At 47.4% G+C, this 21,534-nt stretch overlaps 1 protein-coding gene across 10 annotated transcripts in view; it reads right to left on the reverse strand.

Annotated features, from left to right (window-relative positions):
• CACNA1D (calcium voltage-gated channel subunit alpha1 D) overlaps positions 1-21,534 on the reverse strand; it is a 322,420-nt gene that overhangs the window by 56,253 nt on the left and 244,633 nt on the right. For all 10 annotated transcript variants that reach the window (XM_030811596.1, XM_030811599.1, XM_030811606.1 and 7 more), the window contains 9 exons: positions 16,935-16,994; positions 14,159-14,265; positions 12,584-12,671; positions 11,704-11,811; positions 11,560-11,612; positions 9,995-10,141; positions 7,963-8,164; positions 5,525-5,683; positions 3,760-3,870 (listed from right to left, as the gene is read on the reverse strand). In XM_030811596.1, the coding sequence (XP_030667456.1) occupies positions 3,760-3,870; positions 5,525-5,683; positions 7,963-8,164; positions 9,995-10,141; positions 11,560-11,612; positions 11,704-11,811; positions 12,584-12,671; positions 14,159-14,265; positions 16,935-16,994 (1,035 nt within the window). The remainder of the gene's footprint in view (positions 1-3,759; positions 3,871-5,524; positions 5,684-7,962; positions 8,165-9,994; positions 10,142-11,559; positions 11,613-11,703; positions 11,812-12,583; positions 12,672-14,158; positions 14,266-16,934; positions 16,995-21,534) is intronic.

Here is a 21,534-nt window from a genome sequence, read left to right on the forward strand (position 1 = left end):
GAGGTGGCCACTGACACTCTGGCATGTATGCATCTTACCAGGCAAGAAGGGGACCAGGAGAGGGCTCTGGGAAACCTCAATGTCAAAAGGACAGGATGGAGCCCAACAAGAAGCCCAATGTAAAGTTCTAAGGACAGTAATATTTGGTTTCAAGTATTATTTGCCATTAAAAGTAAATCTCTTAGAATAGATGGGGTCGTGAAGAACTGAAAAAAAGTGTCAAATTTTCTCTCCGGCAGGTGAAAAGGTACTCTAGGAAGATCATGAAGAAGCTCTACTCTTGCAAGGGACTCTGGAGCAGCGAACAGAGCCCTCAAAGGCAGATGAGGACTCAGTGCCCATTCTGCATCAGCTCTGCACATCAGCATGAGGACAGCACCAAAACACTTTCTTCTTTCCCCAAACCTAATTTCTCCTTACTTTTTCCAGCCCAAGTAGCTAGGAGTACAAATTAGTATATATTTCAGGGTAGAATCAAGATCAAAACACTTAAAGGACTAAGATGGGAACAAAGTATGGCTCACTGGAGAAGGCCAGTAACCGCAGCAAACAACATGGCCTAGAATGCAGCCTGGACGAAACGCCAGATGGGTAACATCCCAGAAAGAGGGAATCCCAGACAGACCAGGCTCTTCTTACTCCACAGAAGTACACTCATACCTACTGCAGCCAGCACTTTGAAAAAGGCCCTTCTTAGTCAATCTTCCTCCTTGGAGCAAGAGAACTTGTTGGGGAATTCTAGCAGCTGGAGGGAAAGGCTTGGAGAATGGGGCTTGTGTCTCACCTAAACTAGGGCCTGCTTTTGAAAACCCTACAGACGCCTAGTTGACTCCAAGTTGAAAGCAGGACCTAGGCTGCACCAGGTCAATGCCCAGCTAGTGGACTCTCCCTTTGGGAACCCACAATCGGCTAAATCACCTGCTTGCTTTTCCCGCATGTTTTTGCGCTTCGGCTCCTAACCACCTTCCACTCTTGCCTGACCAGTGCTCCAAAATGCCTCTTCCCCTGTGGTGAGATGGCCTCTTCCATCATGGAGGCTCCCAGCTCGGGGTTTCCTCCCTCTGTCCACCTCCCACCTCCCTCTGGGCTAGCAGAGGCTGGGTTATCTCATCTCCCATGACCTTGGGCCATTTCCCTCTAAATATGCTCTCTCAGGAAGCCCAGTTTCTCCATCAAGCTCCCTTATATAAAATAAGTCCTTAAGGTCAGATTTCTCAACTTGCTTTAACCCTTCCTTCTCGAAATGCCTTCTCGCCTACCAGTAAGAATTTTGTCTTACCTCACTTTCTTTACTTATTTTATGAAGCAACTGAAACCCTGCCACCCTGTGTCCCCTAACAGAGATACTAATGAGTCCTCCTAGAAGGTGTACCTCACTCAGTGGAGAACCCTGCCATGAGGGGCCCTGTTACAAAGCTCCTCCCATGAGACAAAGGCTCTCCTGAGATGAGGCTGAGGTCCCATGTGGTCATCTCCTCAGAATATTCCTCCTTCTGCAGCCTTGACAACCTTGTTCTTCAGCCCGACTACCCCACCGACCAGGAGGGACGAGGCCTCCCTGGCTTCTTTGTGAAAGACCACTTGCCTGGGCTGGGCTTGTGAACACCAAAGAGAAGAGCAAGAAAAAAAGGACGGGAAAAATTTTAAGGAGGGCATTGCTTCTTGGTGAACCAATACTCTCCCACTCATCCAGGCACACGATATAAACTCAACCTCCCCTGGCCGGGGGGAACACGGCGACAGTGCTCTTCAAGTGTGGAGATGCTGCCGCTGCTGTCTTAAAAGTTCTCCCAATTGTAATGTGAGGTTGTCTAATGCTATGAAGATATCTTGCTGAGTGAAACTACAAGCAGTACAATTTCCAGCAGAAATCAACCATTTAAAAACTCTGATCTGTCAGTACTGATTATAGCTTAGCTACTCACTTCCCTTTGGTATCGCCTAGTTGTTCACACGCCACTGAACTCTCCTCCCAGGTTTGGAGATCTGGGCAACTGTCAGCCTACTGGGCAGTGCACTACTGGGCTGTCAATGCACTGGCCTGCTGAAGGGAGCAAGCACACACATGAACACACATGCACGTGTGCGCACACACACTGACTGACACACACACACACACACACCATGGGTGAGTGTGCTTTCTCTTCAGCCTGGAGCAAGCTTTCAAAAACTTCAGAACTTAATCACCTGGCAAGGGAAGACATGGCCCAGGTATCTGGGAAATGTTCCACAGAGAGGTTCCATGTTGCATTTCTCAAGTACCTTCGATGTTCTTACTTTGCAACCTTTTCCATCAGTCCAGACAAATATTGTTCAAAGAAGTAAAGGTGAGAGGGAAGCAAACCAAAATCTCAAAGGAAATTAAGATGAATTTGGAAAAGGAGGAAATGTTTATGTATGTAGATATGGACAAGTCACAGTAGATGATAACATCTGGCCATGCATTAGGTGCCAAATTTGACCCCACTGCAATCACCCCAATTAATCACTTACAAATGTCCTTTCTTTTTGGTCCACAAAGATCTGATAAAGATTGCATAGAGATTAATTCAAATTAAAGAAAGGAACAGTTTGGAATTAGAATTTCATGGAACTATGGAGTATGTGAAACCATCCATTTCATAATCCATGTCTAACTTAATTAAATCAGTGTCGTCAGATACCTTACACAGAGATAACTAACAGGGTCACTGAACTCTGTCCTCTCTAACTCTGAGAGTTTTTGGCTGTACTGAGAAAGAAACTGAGGGCCAAATATCCCACATTTCAGCTTGGTGTGGCTCCTCTGTCTAGGCTTTTAGAATGAGGGAACATCCTTGCTTGATGATGATGAGGGTGGTGGTGCGGGTAGGAGCAGCAGTGGCCGACAGTCTGCAGCGTGGCGCTACACGCCAGGCACTCTGTTAAGCAGTGCGTATATGGGAACTCTTTACTCCTCATGACAACCCCATGAAACAGCACTATTAGCATCCTCATTTTATGGGTGAGGAAGTCGAGGCACAGAGAAGTAAGGAACTTGTTTCAGCTGTAAGTGCCAGAGTAGAGATTTGAATCCAGTCCAGTTCCCCAACTATGCAATTTGACACTGAACTACACTGCCCCTTATCTGGCAGCCACTGACAAGTGGGAAACTAAATTCACTCCCTCCCAAAGGGGTACAATACGCTGAGTCGTCGAGCACAGTTGAACACATTTCATGTCTCATTTTGTGTTAAAGTCAAGTGAAATTTTTCTAAATTAAGCAAACAAAAGATGGTGGTGGCTGTGAGAGGTCTGCAGCTGGTATCAGCACTTCCCTTAAAGGGTAAAAAGGATGCTGCTGCAGACCAAGAACAAACAAAACAAAGTCTTTAGACTAGATATCTGAAAGTATAATCAGGGCCAAATTCTTTCTGATGGGTTACGTTCAAACATTTTCTCTAGTGCTCAAGTAATGAGGCAGGTTTCCCTGACACAGCATGATACATACTATTCTAGAAACAGAAAACTGGCTTTCAAAATAATCTCCAGTTTACAAATTCCCAATTCTAATCTCCCTTCTTCTGTTTCTCAGAATTGTTTTCACGAGGTTTTGTTCTTGCAGATTCACTTTCCCATATGTACACACATGCTCTAATCAGATTTTAATGTTCTCAGGTGGTAACCCAGTTAGCGGCCAGAACAATTTAGCATAATTCAGTAACACAAGACTAACAGGAAGCGGGTACTTTTCTAGGGTGACTCAGCAACAACCTTTGAAAAGTGGGTTCTGCAACTCACCTTAGGCTTAAATGCGATGACTTTCAAAACCATCTCGACGGTGAACACCCCGGTGAAGACCATGTTCAGAATGTCCATGGCATCATTGAACATCTTGGACTGCTCGTAGTGCTATGGATGAAGACAGAGGGACCGTTCTCAGAGCCTCGGCCACAATCTCACATGCTTGCACACGGAGGCTCCCAGCCCTCTGTGCCCCTGCAGGCATCCTCCACAGCCCAGCACCCTCGCTCAGCAATTCCACCGGCATTGCAAGGTCACGTGGTGAACTCCCACAAAGTGCAGGGGGGTCTGTGACAAGATGAGGATGATTGATGAAGGGGGACAACATATCCATTTCCTCTGCCCAGGATAAAGGGAATTCACCCTTTCTTCTGGCAGGGCTTTATGTTGAGGGCCTTGACCAGAGCACAATGCAGATACCACCAAAATGTCTATGAATAAAGGTAGAATTTGGTTAGGGATAAATTTTATGCCATGTAAGTTTATGTTGAATAAAAGGCAGTGTTTTCTTGATTTTACACTTTTTCCTACGTCAGCACACAGTCCTTTTCATTCAAAAAGAACTCTTAGGTTAAGAAAAATGACAGAAAATTTATCCCTATCTTTAGACCTACTGTCCAGACAGCACTGAGAGCTGGTTTGATGTGCTGGAGTTCTTAAAGTCAGGGCAAAAGCTGGCTCTAGACCTTGGTCTTTGCTTCCTGTCCTCATGGAGTATCTACTAGGCAATGTAACTTTTGAAAACATTCACTGTTAATACCACACTATAATCTGACTTGGCCAATTAAACTGAATTGCATTTCTTGCCCCCATTGGAATAAGAAGTAGCTGTAACTCAGGTCAAACTCAACACTTCATCAACTGGAAAATTCCCTGCTGCCATGCTGAGAGCCACCTGAGGACAGGAGTGTGACTTATGTTTTGTTTTCCAACATTGGGTGTTACTCTATGACAGGCCCAGATCAAAGTGTACAAAGGGGCCGGGTGCGGTGGCTCACGCCCGTAATCCCAGCACTTTGGGAGGCTGAGGCGATGGATTGCCTGAGGTCACGAGTTTGGGACCAGCCTGGCCAACATGGTGAAACCCCGTCTCTACTAAAAATACAAAATAGCTGGGCATGGTGGCATATGCCTGTAATCGCAGCTACTCAGAATGCTGAGGCATGAGAATCACTTGAACTCAGGAGATGGAGGTTGCAGTGAGCCGAGATAGCGCTACTGCACTCCAGCCTGGGCTACAGAGTGAGACTGCCTCAAAAACAAAAGGCAAAAAATAAAAAACAAAGTGTCTGAGGGGAATTATCTATAGCATAAACTTTATCTCTAAGGTAGGTGCGACAGATTTCCCCATTTTACTGATAAAGAAATCAAGCCTCGGGGAATTTAAACAACTTTCCCCAAGTCACAGAAAATTCAGAGTAAAATCAGGATTGAAATCGCTGTGTATCTCCAGAGCTGTAGTTTTCAACCACTAGCTGGCCACAGGAGGCCCATGGTAAATGTTTACAGAATTGAGCACCAATGCCAGGCTCCACAGAAATGTTACCTACCATCACGCTGTACGGATAATTTCTTCAACCAAAGAACCATCTTAAACTCCTACCGTGACAACTGTCAGCCAGAACGGAACTCTGGCCAACCTATAGCCCAGACTCATCAGAAAAACCCCTCCTGTGAGGGGCAGCATTCCACCCTCAGCATTTGGGGCACGGGGCTGTGCGGAATGCCCGGACCTGATCCCCACGGCTGTCTCCATTTTTACCTGCATGGCCAAGCAGAGTGTGTTGAGCATGATGAGGACAAACATCATGTATTCGAAAGGCGAAGAGTTCACCACGTACCAGAACTTGTACTGGTAGGGGTTTTTGGGGATGTATCTCCGCAAGGGACGTGCTTTCAAGGCGTATTCAACACACTGACGCTGCAACAGCAGAAAAGGGCAGAAACGGAGTTCTGAGCACTTGCAGGGAAGGAGGACCCTGTGGTCATCTGCTCTGAAAGAGCTCACCCTACAGCTCCCAGGAAGGGGCCATGGACGACGGTGAAAATGATTACGAGTGACCCCCTTCCTGCCGCTGGCGCCACTCTTGAGTCACCGAGGGCCCTGCCTCCATTACCTTCGCTGACCCTCCCAGCAAGCTCCGGGTAAGCTGGGTACCTACCCATGTGGCTTCCATTTTGCTTACTAAGAACTGAGGCTCAGAGCTTTTAGCTGTCTTTCCTGAGGCCCTGCAGTGTATACACAAGCAGCAGTGAGGACTGGGTCCAGGCCTTATCACTGCCTTTCCTCTTTATCACACATACAGGGGATCTATAGGTGGATCACACCTATAGTTCCCCTGCCTGTGCTGTCCTCCAGGAAAGGAGGCCAAGTAACCACAGAATCTCACAAGAAATAGAGGGGCTGGCTCATTCCCTGAGACTAGTAGCCTCCTGGCTGCTCCCAGATGGACCCACATGAGACACCCTTCAGGAGCCAGAGTGTGTTAACAATAAACATCTTATGGGGAGCTATCTACATGTCCATCGGGGAGCTTCTGGGCTGGGGAGCTTGTCGTGTTCATTTCAGAATCCCTAGGATGTGGTTAGTAGTGACAGCTGGATTGAACGCAGGTTGGGGCCCAGCTGGAGCACTGTAGTGACAGCTGGATTGATTGGACGCAGGTTAGGGCCCAGCTGGAGCACTGTAGTGACAATTGGATTGAACACAGGTTGGGACCCAGCTGGAGCACTTTCTCACTTAACTCTGGGCAGTGGGGCTGGTCCGCCCTCTGCAGCAGGCCCAGAGGGAACCTCTAGCCCCGAGAGCCGTCTGCTCAGCATTGAGACCCTAGACCTACCCCCACGCTCCTACTTTGACTCTGCATGCAGGCTTCGGACAGGCTCCCAGTGTCTGGGACCCGGCGCTGCTCTGACCTCACATGCTGACTCCAGGGACCCCCAATTCGAGCCTGTGCTGGACCTCAGAGGCTGACACACTTTCAGCACTGGCTCTGCCTGGCTGGCCTGGCCTTGCTCTGACACTCCTCTTCCTTGGGTGAGCAAATTGCTGGGCCAGACCTCTCCCTGACAATCACTGGTGGAGTCTACAGGGACACCCTGACAACTCAAAGGAAAATCTTCCTGCGAAGCAAACCGGCATGTCCTCGCATTTCCCAGTGGGTACAGCCAGCTATGGCTGGCTTGCCGTGCCAGGGCCACTTCCCCTGAGGAAGCCTAGGCTACCAGATCATTCTTGCTTGCGATGTCATCATCAAAACAGAGATGCTACTGATAGAGGACCCGGGGAAACTCCCAGAACAGAATCTCGATCTTGTAGACTCTTTCAGGGCTGCAAGGAATCTCTAAAGAGCAGCTCCTTAATGCCCTCGATTTAGAGATGAGGGATCAAGCCCCAGCAGGGATCAGGGGGCACCTAGGGTCACAGTGCAGGTGCAGGAAGACAGCCCAGAGCACAGGGCTCCCTCTCCTCACCATGTCACCTGAGCAAAAGGCTCCTACTTCTACCATATTGGCTAAAACACAGTGCCAGATCAAGAATGATGCCAGTACAATCTTAGTCCCAAATTCAAAGTTGCTAACTTCCCTGGGGTGGTGTAGGGTATTCCCCCCTAGGTCAGCAGTTCTCAACAAGGGCGGCTTTGCCCCCCAAAGGACATTTGGCAATGTCTGGAGACATTTTGGTTACTGCTACCAGGGGAAGAGGAACCACTGGCATCCAACAGCTAGAAGCCAGGGATGCTGCTAAACAGCCTAAAAGGCCCAGGAAACACAACCAAGAATCATCCAGCCTGAAATGCTAATAGCACCAAGGGTAAGAAACTCTGCCCTAAGCAGCTTTAAAGACCATCTCCCAGTAGGGACTGTGAATGTCTGCGTGAGTGGCCACAGCATCCCACCTAAGATTCTGAGCCATCACTAGTGGGTCATGACCATGGCAGGTGGCGTAAGCACTCTCTGATTTCATACCACCAGGTCTGGGGATGGATTTCATAATTATAAAGTCTCATATGTATCTGAAAACCTAACGCTCAGCAGTGATGACTCAAATGGGCTGAGGGTGTGCTTAGAACAGGGCACTAGCCCCAGGGACAGACAGTATGTGGGCGCCCTTCTCTGGGTATGGGAAAAATCAGTCAAAAAAGAAGGCACTCCGCTCCTGATCAAGGGACAGAAGCCCAAACAGTGTGTGACTTTAACCTGATTTTTGTCCAGCTCACAGTTCTTATACTCTTTTTCTCCTTGCTCCTGAAATGTAACGATGACAAAGCCCACAAAGATGTTCATCATGAAGAAAGCCACAATGATGATGTAGATGATGAAGAAGATGGAGATCTCCACGCGGTGGTTGTAGATTGGGCCGATGTTCTCTCCATTCGAGTCGATGGCTTTATACAGCAACCTAGAGAGAGAAAAACCAAGTGAGGACCTGCCAAGCCCCCCCAGCCCACACGGCCCAGCCCGCTGCCTTCCCAGGTCCTCCCTCTCCAGAACTCCTCTCTTGAGCACTCGCTGGGAACCCACCCCAAGGCCGCTAGACACAACCAGGTCTTTCCCATCAGCCTCAGGCCCAAACGGCCAACACTAAGAGGAGGGGGCACCTAGGATATCATCATTGAGGGACCGTTCTGAGGACCTGAAAATCAAAAGATTTCACAAATATCCTAAGACACTCCTTTATATTCAGAGAGGAAGAATATCACATGTAAGACACTGGAGGAAGTGAAAACTATACACACTGGCAAGACAATAAGTGACCAACCAGAGTAGTTCCAAAGAACTAAGGGTGCTTCCCCAAACAGAGATATGCACTAAAATTAAAGCTATGCCTAGTGGAACTTTTAACAGGAAGAGGGGGATTACTGTAACACCCTCGAGGTCCATTGATCCCCATTCTGATGCAGATTCAACACTTCTGGGGCACCCAGCCCATGCGTAGGCTGCGCAAGACACTTTCACAGCCTCTCCCTTAATCCTCCCATCCATCTGGGAAGGCAGACATTACTGTCATCCCCATCATAGGAATATTCGGGGAGGTATCAAAGTGCCACAGTCACACTCCTTGAGGGCAGAGCCAGGAGTTGAGCCAGTTCCTCCAAGCCCTGAGTCCCCAGTTTGCTCCTTTCTCCTCAGCTGCCACCATGATTTGCTCAAGTACAGTGTTCAAAGCCTGACACTATAGCCAGTGCCCACACGCAGTGAAGGGCCTTACTCCATGCCTCTGTTCTCCCGGGATTAAATCCCTAATGAACAAGCCCCACCTGACTGTCTCTTTATCCCACAGGAGCTCCTGAAAATATCTGACTCTTACACACACCCCAAGAACTCTGCTGGCCTGCGAGGCCCAGGCTGCCCACCTCCTGCAGCTCATCTATGCCTGGGGACCGGGTATCCAGGACTCCAGGTGTGTTTGCACACTGATGGCAGGAGCTGGGAGTGGGAGCTCCAGGGGCAAAGAGCAACACGAAAGCACAGAGGATTCTCCTTTTCAAATTCTAACTTCTCCTTACCTGCTTTTCTTACTTTACCCATCAACATCTTAGCCATTCTTCAGGACCCTGTTCTGCACATCTAGGACACACCAGACCACCTGCCTGGTTTGACCACTTGACACTGATTCAATTTGGGCTTGAAGTGAGGAAGCATGTTTAGACACTGTTTCCTCCACAGTGCCTAACACGCCATGTTGCACGGAGCTGGTATCTAAGCACGCAGTCAGCCAGAGCCCAGTTAGACATCTCTAACGGGGGGGGGAGACACAAGCCTCTGCACAGCATGGTCTGTAAATGAGTGAGCGGGTGCTCAGTAAAAGAGATGGCACAACAGCAACTGTCCGCAACCAGGAATACATTAGTACGAAGTACAAGGAATGAATGAATGAATGAATGAATGAATGAATGGTTTGGGATACCATTCGGACCCTCTTTGGGAGCAGCAGATGGCAGCCTTCCTGACATCCAATGGAGTTCACAGGACTGAGGCATCTCAGGCCTCCCTGCTCCCACCCAGAGATGCTGCCAGGCACCTCTACCACCCCTGCTTCACAAATCATCCACCTACATAGAAAGAGGCCCTGTGGGTCAAGAAGTGACTGAGAAGTGGCCCAAGGTTAAAAAGTCACAGGGCAAGCCCGTGACACTGGAGAACAGAAATGGGACTGACTCCAGGAGGGAGGGCTCAGCCCTGGGCACACAGGTGCCTCTCCAGAAGACTGTGTGCTCCCTGTACTTACGCAGGCCAGCCCTCAAACGTGGAGACCGTGAAGAGCGCCATCATAGCAGAGAGGACATTATCAAAGTTGAAATCACTGTTTTGCCAGATCCGCTCACGGACCACAGGACTGTCAACATCCCCATCCTTGTAGAGGATGAAAAGTCCCCTGGAGAGGAGAACAGGTATGGGTCGTCTGGCTTCACACATGACAGGTGGAAGCAGCATAAAGTTGGACACACTGCCCCGATCCCACCTCCAGGCAGGTCACACTCAGTCCGCCCGCCACACAGCTGAGCATAACACAGGCACCGTTTCTCCTCTCCTCGCCCTCCATTTAATCTACTTCACGGCTCAAATAACCATTGAATAACTACCAGTGCAACATGTATTCTCCAGAGCAGCCAGGCACTGGACATACGTCGTTGGCCGATAAAAACCACAGCACGGTGAGTGCATCTCATACACAATGGGCTTGAAGAGCGCTCTGAAGGATCAAAGCTCGGCCATAGAGAACTCTGTAAGCTCTAGGAAACAAACCCACGTATACTCTTCCTGCATTTTAGTTTTTATCGAGTCCCTTTCTCTTCTTACTAATGACATTCCCAATTTTCTTTCCAAAAGAATTCCATTATTTCTGGCAAATTATTTCTCCCAGTACTTCATTTCTGGAAGGAACCCAAGAGATAAAGCACAGTATCTTTATTTTACAAATGAAGACACAGAGGCTTCAAGAGGAAAGAAACGGTGCCCTCACGCCAATGACAGGCTGCTCACCTCCAGGGACGCCATGAACGGTGTGTGAACGGTGCCTCTGGAGGTGCAGAGACACAGCCAAATTGTAACTGGTGCTCTCTGACTGCACCTTCTGCTTAAAATAAACCCCAAACCAATGTGCACGCACAGTCAGCCAGAGCCCAGTCAGTTACGTCTCTCAAGGCTGGGGAGACACAGGCCTCTGCACAGTCTCAAACTTTAGGCAATGGCTTCCATGACTGCCTTCGTGGTCACTGGACATCCTGGAATGGGAGGCATGAATATCTCCCACCTTGTCTCTCCTCTGCCAGTTCTTGTCTATGGAAATATGGCCAAGATGTAGGCAACAGGAGCCAGGAGAGACGAAGTCTAAAAAGTCTATCAGGAGAAGGAGCCAGTTCCCGAACACCAGGGAGTTGAGTTTCAAGTTCTGATTTGGGGAAATCATCCACATGGCTGTCATGGAAGCTATTTGGGGCATTTCATCATTGTTATTTCAGGGTTCCCCCAACTCCCGCCATTTATAGATTCTCCACCACAAAAGCCATCTATCCATTCTTTGGGGATGACAAAAAGTTTGGAACTAGAGAGAGGTGTTGGTTGCACAACAATGCCATGGATACTATATGCTAAGGAACTGTATACTGAAAACGGTTGATGTTACGTGAATTTCACCTCAACGAAAAACAAACACCATCTATCCACCCACAAGCTGAGCACACAGGCCTGTTTTATTTCATGACCAAAACTTCTGACGTGCCAACATGTGTGAATCCTTGAAGTCTGCTATTTGCTCTTCTAAGTTCCCTACTCCACTCTCAGGACGCTCACCTGCATTCTTCAGGGTTACTTTTGGCTTCATCCGTACAGCGATAGAACTTCCCCTGGGTACAAAACAGACAGGCAGTCAAGCAAATGCAGGCTTCTCCTTAAAGAAATCCACCTGAGTTTTATGCTTGGAGGCAGTCTCTCTACCTTGAACAACTGGACCCCGATACAGGCAAACATGAACTGGAGGAGGGTGGTGACAATCATGATGTTGCCGATGGTCCGGATGGCCACGAAGACGCACTGGACCACGTGCTGCGGAGAGGGCAGAGGGGCGTGACTCTCCTTTGTGATTTTGGCCTTGAGGTAAGCTAACATCAGCCAAGAGTTTCTGTGTTGGCCAGGCGCAGTGGCTCACGCCTGTAATCCCAGCACTTTGGGAGGCAGAAGTGGGCAGATCGCTTGAGGTCAGGAGTTTGAGACCAGCCTGGCCAACATGGTGAAACCCCATCTCTACTAAAAATACAAAAATTAGCTGGGCGTGGTGGCATGCACCTGTAATCCTAGCTACTCAGGAGGCTGAGGCAGGGGAATTGCTTGAACCCGGGAGGCAGAGGTTGCAGTGAGTCGAGATGACACCACTGCACTCTAGCCTGGGCGACAGAGCAAGACACTGTTTCAAAGAAAAAAAAAAAAAAGAAGAAATGCTACAGGTGCAGTGCTGCCTGGCACATGGGCCCAAAGGGTCCCCACCCCATAAATGACTCAGGAAAATAGAAACCCAGTAGCCTTTTACACAGTCTACATGAAAACTAAAAGACTAAAATAAACACAAAGAACTACTAAAAGGTAATAAATGAACAATAATTATAAAGAAAAATATCTTCAATTACCAAAAATAAAGACAATAAATCATAATTTTTAAAATGCCATTAGCACTTGGCACAGGTGGCTGAATTGGTTAGAAAGGTCCTTATAACCCACTTTAAAAATCCATCAGGCCTCAGCTCAGCTCTGCCCAGAAGAGCCAGTAATTACAGCCAACCCCAACCCAAGCCAGCCCAGCTGGGAGGAGAGGAATCAAAACCTTAAGTCCTTTTGCTCTGTTGATGGCCCTGAGGGGCCGCAGGACCCTTAAGACCCTCAGAATCTTCACAACGGAGATGGCACTGGATCTAGGGAAGGAGCGGAAAGATGGCAGGCAGAACATGTTATAAATGGACAGGACGCTTTGAGATTCACTCTTTCACTGGATCTTCACTTTAGTATCCCTGCACAGTTAGCGTGGGATCCATGTGGTGCTGAGCTGATCTCTCTTCATGACTCAGAGGCAACTTCTCCTCCCCGCCCACACTAGGCAGAGCCTCCCAAGCCCAGCCCGTGGCACTCACAGAGGCTGACAGGTGCACAGCTAACTTTGGCAGAGATACAACTCACGAACTCTCTTTGTTCTTTCCACTCACTGTAAACGCTAGGTAGTAGCTGGCTTTTAGGCTTCATATATTGTTTGTTTTTGTTTAAGGTTGGAGGTCTGCTGTGGCACTTTGGCACCAGGGCTTCTCTGGCCTTCAAGGAGCTCAGAGTCTGGTGGAGAGTTGAGCAATCCCAACCTAGTGTGGCACATGACGGGGGTAAATGCGGTGTGCTCAGCCAGGGGAGCACAACCTGTGGGGGTGGGGCAGGGGGAGCCTGGGAAGGACTCTGGGGTGGGGGTGGTGATAGCCAGGTGAGTCCCAAAGAAGGAGTGGGGGTTAGCGAGGACAATAGGGAGGGGGGCTCCAGTGTGAGGGAGCAGCATGTACAAGGATGCGACACAAGAGAACGCAGCTTTCTGCTGCACCCCAGATGGCTGAGTGTGGCCAGAACACATGCTCAGGAGGAAGTGGGCAAGGCTGCAGCTGGAGAGGACGTGAACAGCCTGGGAGTTAATAGGAGCTGCAAAGATGTTAATGCAAATAGCCTTCCAAGCTATGATCACAGGGTTCCCTCAGTGGGAGGCGAGGAGGATAACACAAAGGGCTGTTCCAAGCAGAGGTCTTTGGTCTTCCTAGGAGGGTAGGTCCTTTCCACTTCTCTTTAGCTTAGAGGGCATGTGTGTGCATGTGTGCTCATACGGGGGAGATCCTATGCTCAGCACCTGAACAGAAGTGCTCACAAGTCAACAAGAAAGCAAGGCCACACCTGATGCTTTACTGGAGCCTCTGCCCCACACCCCTGGGGATGGTAGGCAGTACTCAGCAATGGCTGTTCCCACCAGAAATCGCTAAATGCCATGGAAAAGACCTGGGCCCCTGACTTTCAGCCTTGGCTCCCTCCTAGCTGAAACATTTTACAGGCCAAAGAAAAAGTCCTAGCAGGTTCTGTCTCCTGAAAATCAAAGGAAGTTCTCCATATCTAAGCTGGAAAAACTTTCACCTCAGTTGAAAGCAAATTTCACAGATAGTAATAAGCTCAACTTAGCAGCAGGCACAAAAAGAAAAAAAAAAAAAACACAAGAAAACATGAATTGTCTCAATGCTTTCTGGAATGGGAGCAAATTAAATAAACCTATATAACTAAATATAATCATGAAAAGGATGCCCAGCCTTTATCAATTATGTTAAAATCCCTTAGATAAACCATTCAGCCCAGCAGTTCTGGGCACACACCCCAGAATACTTACTGAATCCCAAATGACACCAGAGACACCCCAACCACCAGCATATCCAGCAAGTTGAAGTAGTTCCTGCAGAAGGCCCCTTTGTGGAGGAAAGCTCCAAAAGTTGTCATCTAGAAGAAGAATCATGGATGATTTACCGGTTTTTGTCTCCAGAGGAAAAGAAACCTGGGCTCTTCGCAAAATCTTGAGGAAAGTATAACTTCATTAAGAAGTGTGCATTAAGAAGTCAGAAATGTAAACCAATGGGGTTGAGCCACAGGATAATTTGTTCAAACAAAAATCAAAAAGAGGCAGCTTGTTTTGGATACATTTTAAAAGAAGAAACCAATTTAGGCTTTATTACAGTGATCACAGGTTTCAAGTATGAATACACTGTTGGCATGTCCAAAGAGCCTGTCTAAGAGAGGCTCCACATGACCACAGTCGTCAAAAGGTAAGTGCTGTCCAGAGAGCCCACTTCCCCACAAAGCGCTGGCTCTGGCCCCTCTGAGGCCCTGGTAGAGCCTACCTTGTTTCAATTAAGCCTTCCCAGTGGGGGCTTGAATTCAGGGCTCCCAGGCTCTATGGACCTACATCCCTTTTCCACATAGGCCCCTTATTGTTCCTAATGGTCTTTAATGATGCATCCATCCTAAGCAATTCCTCCAAGTCTAATGACACGTGCCAGGCATGGCTAGGAAGCCAGGTGGCGTCTCACCTGAGCCAGTCTCAACGAATCTGTGCTCACCTGCCACATGTACCTGCAGCAGCTATTATGGGTGCTTCAGTGAGATTTCTATTGGTGATGGAGAAAGAGTTTAGTTCCCCAAAGTAAAAATAGCAAAATATATACGGCTATTTATTTTAAAACAAAAAGGTTGGAGAAGGCTCAGATAAGTACAGTATAAGAGAGGTAGAGGTGGGAAATATTACATTGAACCTTATGAAATCGCCAGTGTTCAACCCTTTTTGACCTACAAAAATGGCAATTTCATAGGGCTTAAGCAAATAACCAAACAGCCTTCCAAATCTCCCCAAGGCCACCAGGAACCATCGTCTCAGATATTAGACACTTCTTGGTGAGTCTCCATTTTCTGAATCCTTCTTGTTTTAGCTTATTTTCCATTCTCTAAAATACCTTCAAAATGAAGAACGACTCAGAAGATTTAAGTCAGTGAAGCAATTCTACAGAAATTAAAAAGTAACAGTCATTTTTTTCCTTTTAAATAATCCTGTGTCTAATTTTCCCCAAAGCCCAAGGGTAACTATATTCATTTAACAACTTAAAAATGTGGAGAGTAAAATAAAACCTCAGTTAACCAGGCTAACAGACTAGGTAGAACAGCTTCCCATTCACTTTGAAAAGAAGTCAAATTCTAAAACCAAGAAGCTGAGGCAGAAGCAAAGCCGGTGAGTGTTCTGGTGGTACCCTCCGACCCCCACCACTGTGCATTCTGCATCCACAGGCCCTCCCACAGAGTCCTCATCAACAAGAGCTGGTCACTGTCCCACTGCACACCTCTGACTTAGGAGAACTGTCAACCAAATTCATCGGCTTAAAGGCAGGAAAATGAACTCAAATTTTTAGATTTTTAAGAAAGGTGTAAACAGTTGTTGGTTGGCTTTATGCTGTTTCAGGAAGCAAAAAATAAAAAAATAAAAAAAACCAACCTCAAAAAACCAACCACCTCATTCCCTGACCACATTAATTGAGGTTTCATTTTATATAAGATTTTGTAAAGAGCCCAAGTTCCACAATAGTCCGATGCAAAATACATTTTGCCTGAGTTGCACACACACAAATTCCCCAATGGCTTAAAGAAAACCATGGTTAAAAGTCTGCATTTCCCAGCTTGTCTCCCTGCTAGGAGATGGTTGCCCTGACAGTTCTGATGGGCCACGTTCTCCCAGAACCACAATGACCCACGCCCTGTGGTTCTTGGCCAGTTTTGGATAGGTTCTTGGAGCTCTGCTGTGGTCTCCAGCACTCTAAGCACATAAAGAATGGGCTCCCCATGGGGCAGACTTCACAGTCAGTACACAAACCACATGCAGCAATGGCAGCTATTAGCTCATGCATGGGCAGTACATTTAGGTAACCCCGGCCAAAGGGCGCTCCTTTTGTGTAAATGTAAGCCCATCCATTAAAACAGACAGAAAATATCTTAACACAAATAGACCCAAGTCATCTTGCAAATCCTATTGCAAGAAAATAGTGTGTTACTATTTTAGGTCCCCAAAAGCACAATGCAGTCAGAGAAACAAAAAGAGAGACGTCCTCTTCGTAGGATAAATGCTTTTCCTCTGACTTTGATGCCAGAAAGGGTGGAAAAAAGTTCACACATAGTGATATATGTGTTATCAGTTGACAAATTCCAGAGGGTATTTTTTTAAATGAGCAAAATATAACTCTCAACCACTATCATGAAGCCAGAGTGGCTCCTACATGCATTCAAAGGTTAAAAAGAAAGAGCAACGACAAGTTGGAATGGTCACAGGAAAAAAAAAATCTTCGGTTTAAAAAACAAACAAAAAAAAACTTAGCTCAACCACAAAAGACAAAAAAAAAAAAACCATAAAAAATCAAAAGCACTCCACGCTTCTTTCCTGTGTGTCACACGCAGGAGCAGCCCTTAAACACACTGCCGGGTAACCTGTTACCTTTAAAATGATCTCAAATGCAAAAGTACCAGTGAAGACATAGTCTGCGTAACCTAGCATCTGGAAGGCAAACAAAGAAGTGCAACTATTATTGCTCCAGCTGCTGTGGAGTATGTGAAGATCAAGGAAAATCCATTACCTTCAACAGGATCTCAACAGTAAAGATGGCTGTGAAGGCATAGTCAAAGTAACCCAGTATCTGCAAGGCACAACATGTGGGAGTGAGAAAAGGCATTCAGACAAACTCTGACATCTGCATGCTTACAGGCAGAAACCCCCCAACCAGTCAGAGACCCATCCTCCCAGGAAAACCCTGCCATTCTGAAGGTAAGTGCAGAGCCACGGGTGAATGCCCACTTTGGTCAATTACATCATTCCCAAAGAGCATTTGAGAATCCTGACCTCCTTTAACCACTCACCCTGACTTGCTCCCCAGTCTTGTGTCTTGGACAGGCAGAGAGGCTCATTTCTAAGAGTGCTTTGTTAACAAGCTTTTCTCATCAGAGAACACTACATCTACAAATGACTTGTGGCACCAGATAAATTAGAGGCTTATACACATTTTGGAATTTTAACCGCGTTTCTGGCTGAATGAAGCATGTTGCCTTCCGTCTGAGCATCAGATTGGTGGAGAAGCATAAATGAAGATGGCAGTGGCATCCGTCGGAGCCAGTAGCTTCCACATGAACCCTCGCATTCCAGCCTGTGTAATCAGGGTGTCAGCACCCTTCCCTGCTCATGTGTTGGGCTGGCTAAGTCTGCAAGGGATGGTTTTACAAGACTGCCTTCCTCCTGCCCATTGTTCTGCATCTAACACTGCTCTCTCTAAACTCAGGTTTTTTTTTAAACCTTGCTGAGCCCACTCAAATAACAGACTGACTTGGTCTTCGAATTTTCAGTCCAGGCAACTCTATCCTCACTGGTGACAATACCATCTATTATCCCATCGACAGAGTCCTGCTAGCCCTTTCTGGGGTCCCTGCTTCTCCTCGGAGCCGTGGAGGCAAGTGGGCCAGCAGCAAGAAGTCTGACCACCAAGAAAGCTGCTCACAGGGAGCTTCTGACCATAGCACCCTTATCTGCAAAGGCGAGTTGGTCTTGGCCACCGATCTTCATGACAACTATGATCTATGGTTTTGAAAGAACTGAAGAGAGCAGAGCTAGAAGGGACTGTGGAGACCACCCAGGCCTAATCCTTTAACAGATGTGGCTGCTGGGAGCAGGGAGTTGACATGAGCATAGGCCACGCAGCCAGTCACAGGCACGGCAGAGCAAGGAGTAGGCCTGGCGTATGCCAGTGGAGAGTCACGGGGGTAAGCTGTTGTAGGTAGAGGAGTCACCTGGGGACCGTGTCACAATAACGCGAGGACCTCTGTTTCAAGCCCAGTCTCTCTCTTCAGAGGGTATTCATTTTCCAAACTGTTTCTCGTTTCAGACTTATGAATTCTGTGGGACCACTCCTGTGTAACGGAGTTTCTTGGCCAGGCTATGGAAGGTATCTTCCCGTGCACTGCCAGGCCTCAGCCACCTTTTCCTTACTCCTTCCTAGGTCACAGTCGGAATATTAACATGGAAAGCATCTAGTAGCCCAGAAAGACACTGCAGCCTACAAGTCTACAAGGCAACCTGGCGCCAGGGCTGAAGTTGAGATTTAAGCTGTTTTTTTCCCTCACTCTGCTTGCATTCTCTTGCTCTCTTTTTTAAACTAAGAATTCGGCTAAGGTTAAAAAACATACAAAACACTGCAGAATCTAAAAAGCAATACTCATACACATATGTACATCTATTTAAGCAGAGCGGTAACATTTTTGGGTAAGGCAGCAGGGAAATAAACTTATGGAGAAGCAATTATAATTAAAAATAAGACATGAAACCCCCATGTAAATTAATCCCTTGTCAATGCGTATCCTAGACTAGCTCCTGGCCTAGTTTGTCACCTAATGCTGTTTTTTTCCAAACACTGCCCTTGTGTCCTTTTTTTATGATGGAATGAAATGACACGGAGGTCTTTCTTCTATTGGGGCATCTAGAGCAACTAAACCCTCTCTAACAAAAACCCTAATCTGTGAGGACAAATCAAGACAGGCCCAGTGCCTTCCTCTTTATATTGACACTAACACGCACCATGGGGAAAGCACTTTTTCTTTTCACATCGGAGTGCGTGTTTCATAAATCTGGTAGGTAGGGCTTGCCAGCCTCCAGAAATGGGAAGCAACAGCATGAGGCTTGGTTGTCCCAACAGAGTCCTGGAGGCACAGATCTGCAGGTGTGTCTTAACCCTAAAATCTCTAACAATCTGGTGCTCAGAAAAAGGTGTCCACCAGCAAGCCAGGGACACCTGATGCTTGCACACTCGCCAGCCTCCCTCTGCTGGTCGGGTTTCTTGGTAATAACCTGAAACTGCACGGTAATATCTAGGCCTGAGAGTCAACAGGCTGCTGCCTCTAGCTGTCTTGACTTTGAATGGTCCTCAGTGCCAAGTAAGCTGCACAGCTAAGGTAGGGCTGCTGAGGCAAGAGCCAATTTAGGTGCAAGTTTCCTTACAACACAGACACAGTTGGCGGGCACCATCTCTAAGTTACAAAACTAACTAACAGAAAACCCTCAACTTGCTGGTATTTTTGTTTGTATGTTTTTTTGAGACAGACTTTTGCTCTTGTCGCAGAGGCTGGAATGCAATGGCATGATCTCAGCTCACTGCAACCTCCGCCTCCTGGGTTCAAGCGATTCTCCTGCCTCAGCCTCCTGCATAGCTGGGATTACAGGTGCACACCACCACACCCAGCTAATTTTTGTATTTTTAGTAGAGATGGGGTTTTGCCATGTTGGCCAGGTGGGTCTTGAACTCCTGACCTCAAGTGATCTGCCTGTCTTGGCCTCCCAAAGTACTGGGATTACAGGCGTCAGCCACTGCTCCCGGTCCCTTGACTTGTTTTCTTAGTACAGTCAGTATCCACAAGGGATTGATTCCAGGACTCTCTCAGACCCCAAAATCTCAAGTCTCTGATATAAAATGGTGTAGTGTTTGCATATAATCTATGCACATCCTCCTGTAGACTTTAGATCATCTCTAGATTTCCCAAGATACCCAAGGTCATGTAAATACCACGTAAATTGTTTAGGAAATCACAAGAAAAAAATCTGCACAAATTCAGTACATGTTTTTCCCCAAAATATTTTTTCTTTTTCTTTTTGAGACAGAGTCTCACTTACTCTGTTGCCCAGGCTGGAGTGCAGTGGTGCGATCTCAGCTCACTGCTCATACCTCAGCCTCCCGAGTAGTTGGGACTACAGGCGTGCACCACCACACCTGGCTAATTTTCGGTATTTTTAGTAGAGATGGGGTTCCACCATGTTGGCCAGGCTGGTCTCAAACTCCTGACCTCAAGCGATCCACCCACTTCGGCCTCCCAAAGTGCTGGGATTACAGGTGAGCCACCACGCCTGGCCACCCCCAAACATTTTCTATCTGTGGTTGGTTGAATACATGGATGCCAAACCCATGGATACAGAGGGCTAACTGGATAGCCACCTCTGCCACACCAAAATCTAGAGTTCTTTTTGTTTGTTTGTTTTTAGAGACAGGGTCTTGCTCTGTCACCCAGGCTGGAATACAGTGGTGTGAACACAGCTGACTTCAGGCTCAGCCTCCTGTGCTCAGGCAATCCTCCCACCTCAGCCTCCCAAGTAGCTGGGACAGGCATGTGCCATTACGTGTGGCTAGTTTTTAAATTTTTATATAGATGGGGTCTCACTATGTTGCCTAGACTAGTCTTGAACTCCTGGGCTCAAGCGATTCTACTGTCTTGGCCTCCCAAAATGCTGGGATTATAGGTATAAGCCACCACACCCAGCCAATTAATAACTCTTTGTATATTCCTAATCCTACCAATGGAAAGTAATATTGTAAACAGCCAAGTTAACATGCTTAAAGGTCCAAGTGGCTCTGCCTGGTGCACTCTGCTTCATAAAGTTACTCAAAGTTAATATTGGCTCTCTGGGGCCAAGGTCAGCACTTTCTTTGGAGACACTTGTGAAATATATAACATAGTCACATATTTTATAATAAATCTTCCCAGAGAAGAAACTCTTTAACATTCATTATATATATATATATATTTTTTTTCTTTGAGACAAGGTCTCACCGTATCACTGAGGCTGGAGAGCAGTGGTGCAAACAGGGCTTGCTGCAGCTTCGACCTCCTGGGCCCAAGCGATCCTCCTCCCTCAGCCTCCTGAGTAGCTGGGACTGCAGGTGTGTGACACCACACTCAGCCAATTTTTTTTTATTTTTTGTACAGATTAGGTCTCACTACGTTGCCCAGGCTAGTCTTGAACTCCTGTCCTTCAGTGATCCTCCCCCTCTATCTCCCAAAGCACTGGAATCACAGGTGTGAGCCAGTGCACCTGGCCTAATGTTCTTCTCCACTGAACACCTCAACTAGACATCCTATCATCTCCCTAACTTGTATTTCTCCTGAGTCGTGGAGCCTAGCAGCTTGGTGTATTTAAGTCTACACGACATGGGAATCTTGCCTCCAACCCTGAACGAGAGAGCCTGGGCATGTGGTGTGCCTGGTTTGAATTCTGCTTCCTCCCTGCCGTGTGCTTCCACAAGGCATGAATCTCAAAACAGGGGTGAATGTAAACCTGAGCAGGGAGGGAAAGGAGGACCTAAATATTGGCAGCAGGGAGCAAAGAGGAGGAGAAGCAGGCTCCCTGAATTCACTGACCGTTCC

Source organism: Nomascus leucogenys, chromosome 4, assembly GCF_006542625.1.
Source record: "Nomascus leucogenys isolate Asia chromosome 4, Asia_NLE_v1, whole genome shotgun sequence".
In the NCBI taxonomy this organism is placed as follows: Eukaryota; Metazoa; Chordata; class Mammalia; order Primates; family Hylobatidae; genus Nomascus; species Nomascus leucogenys.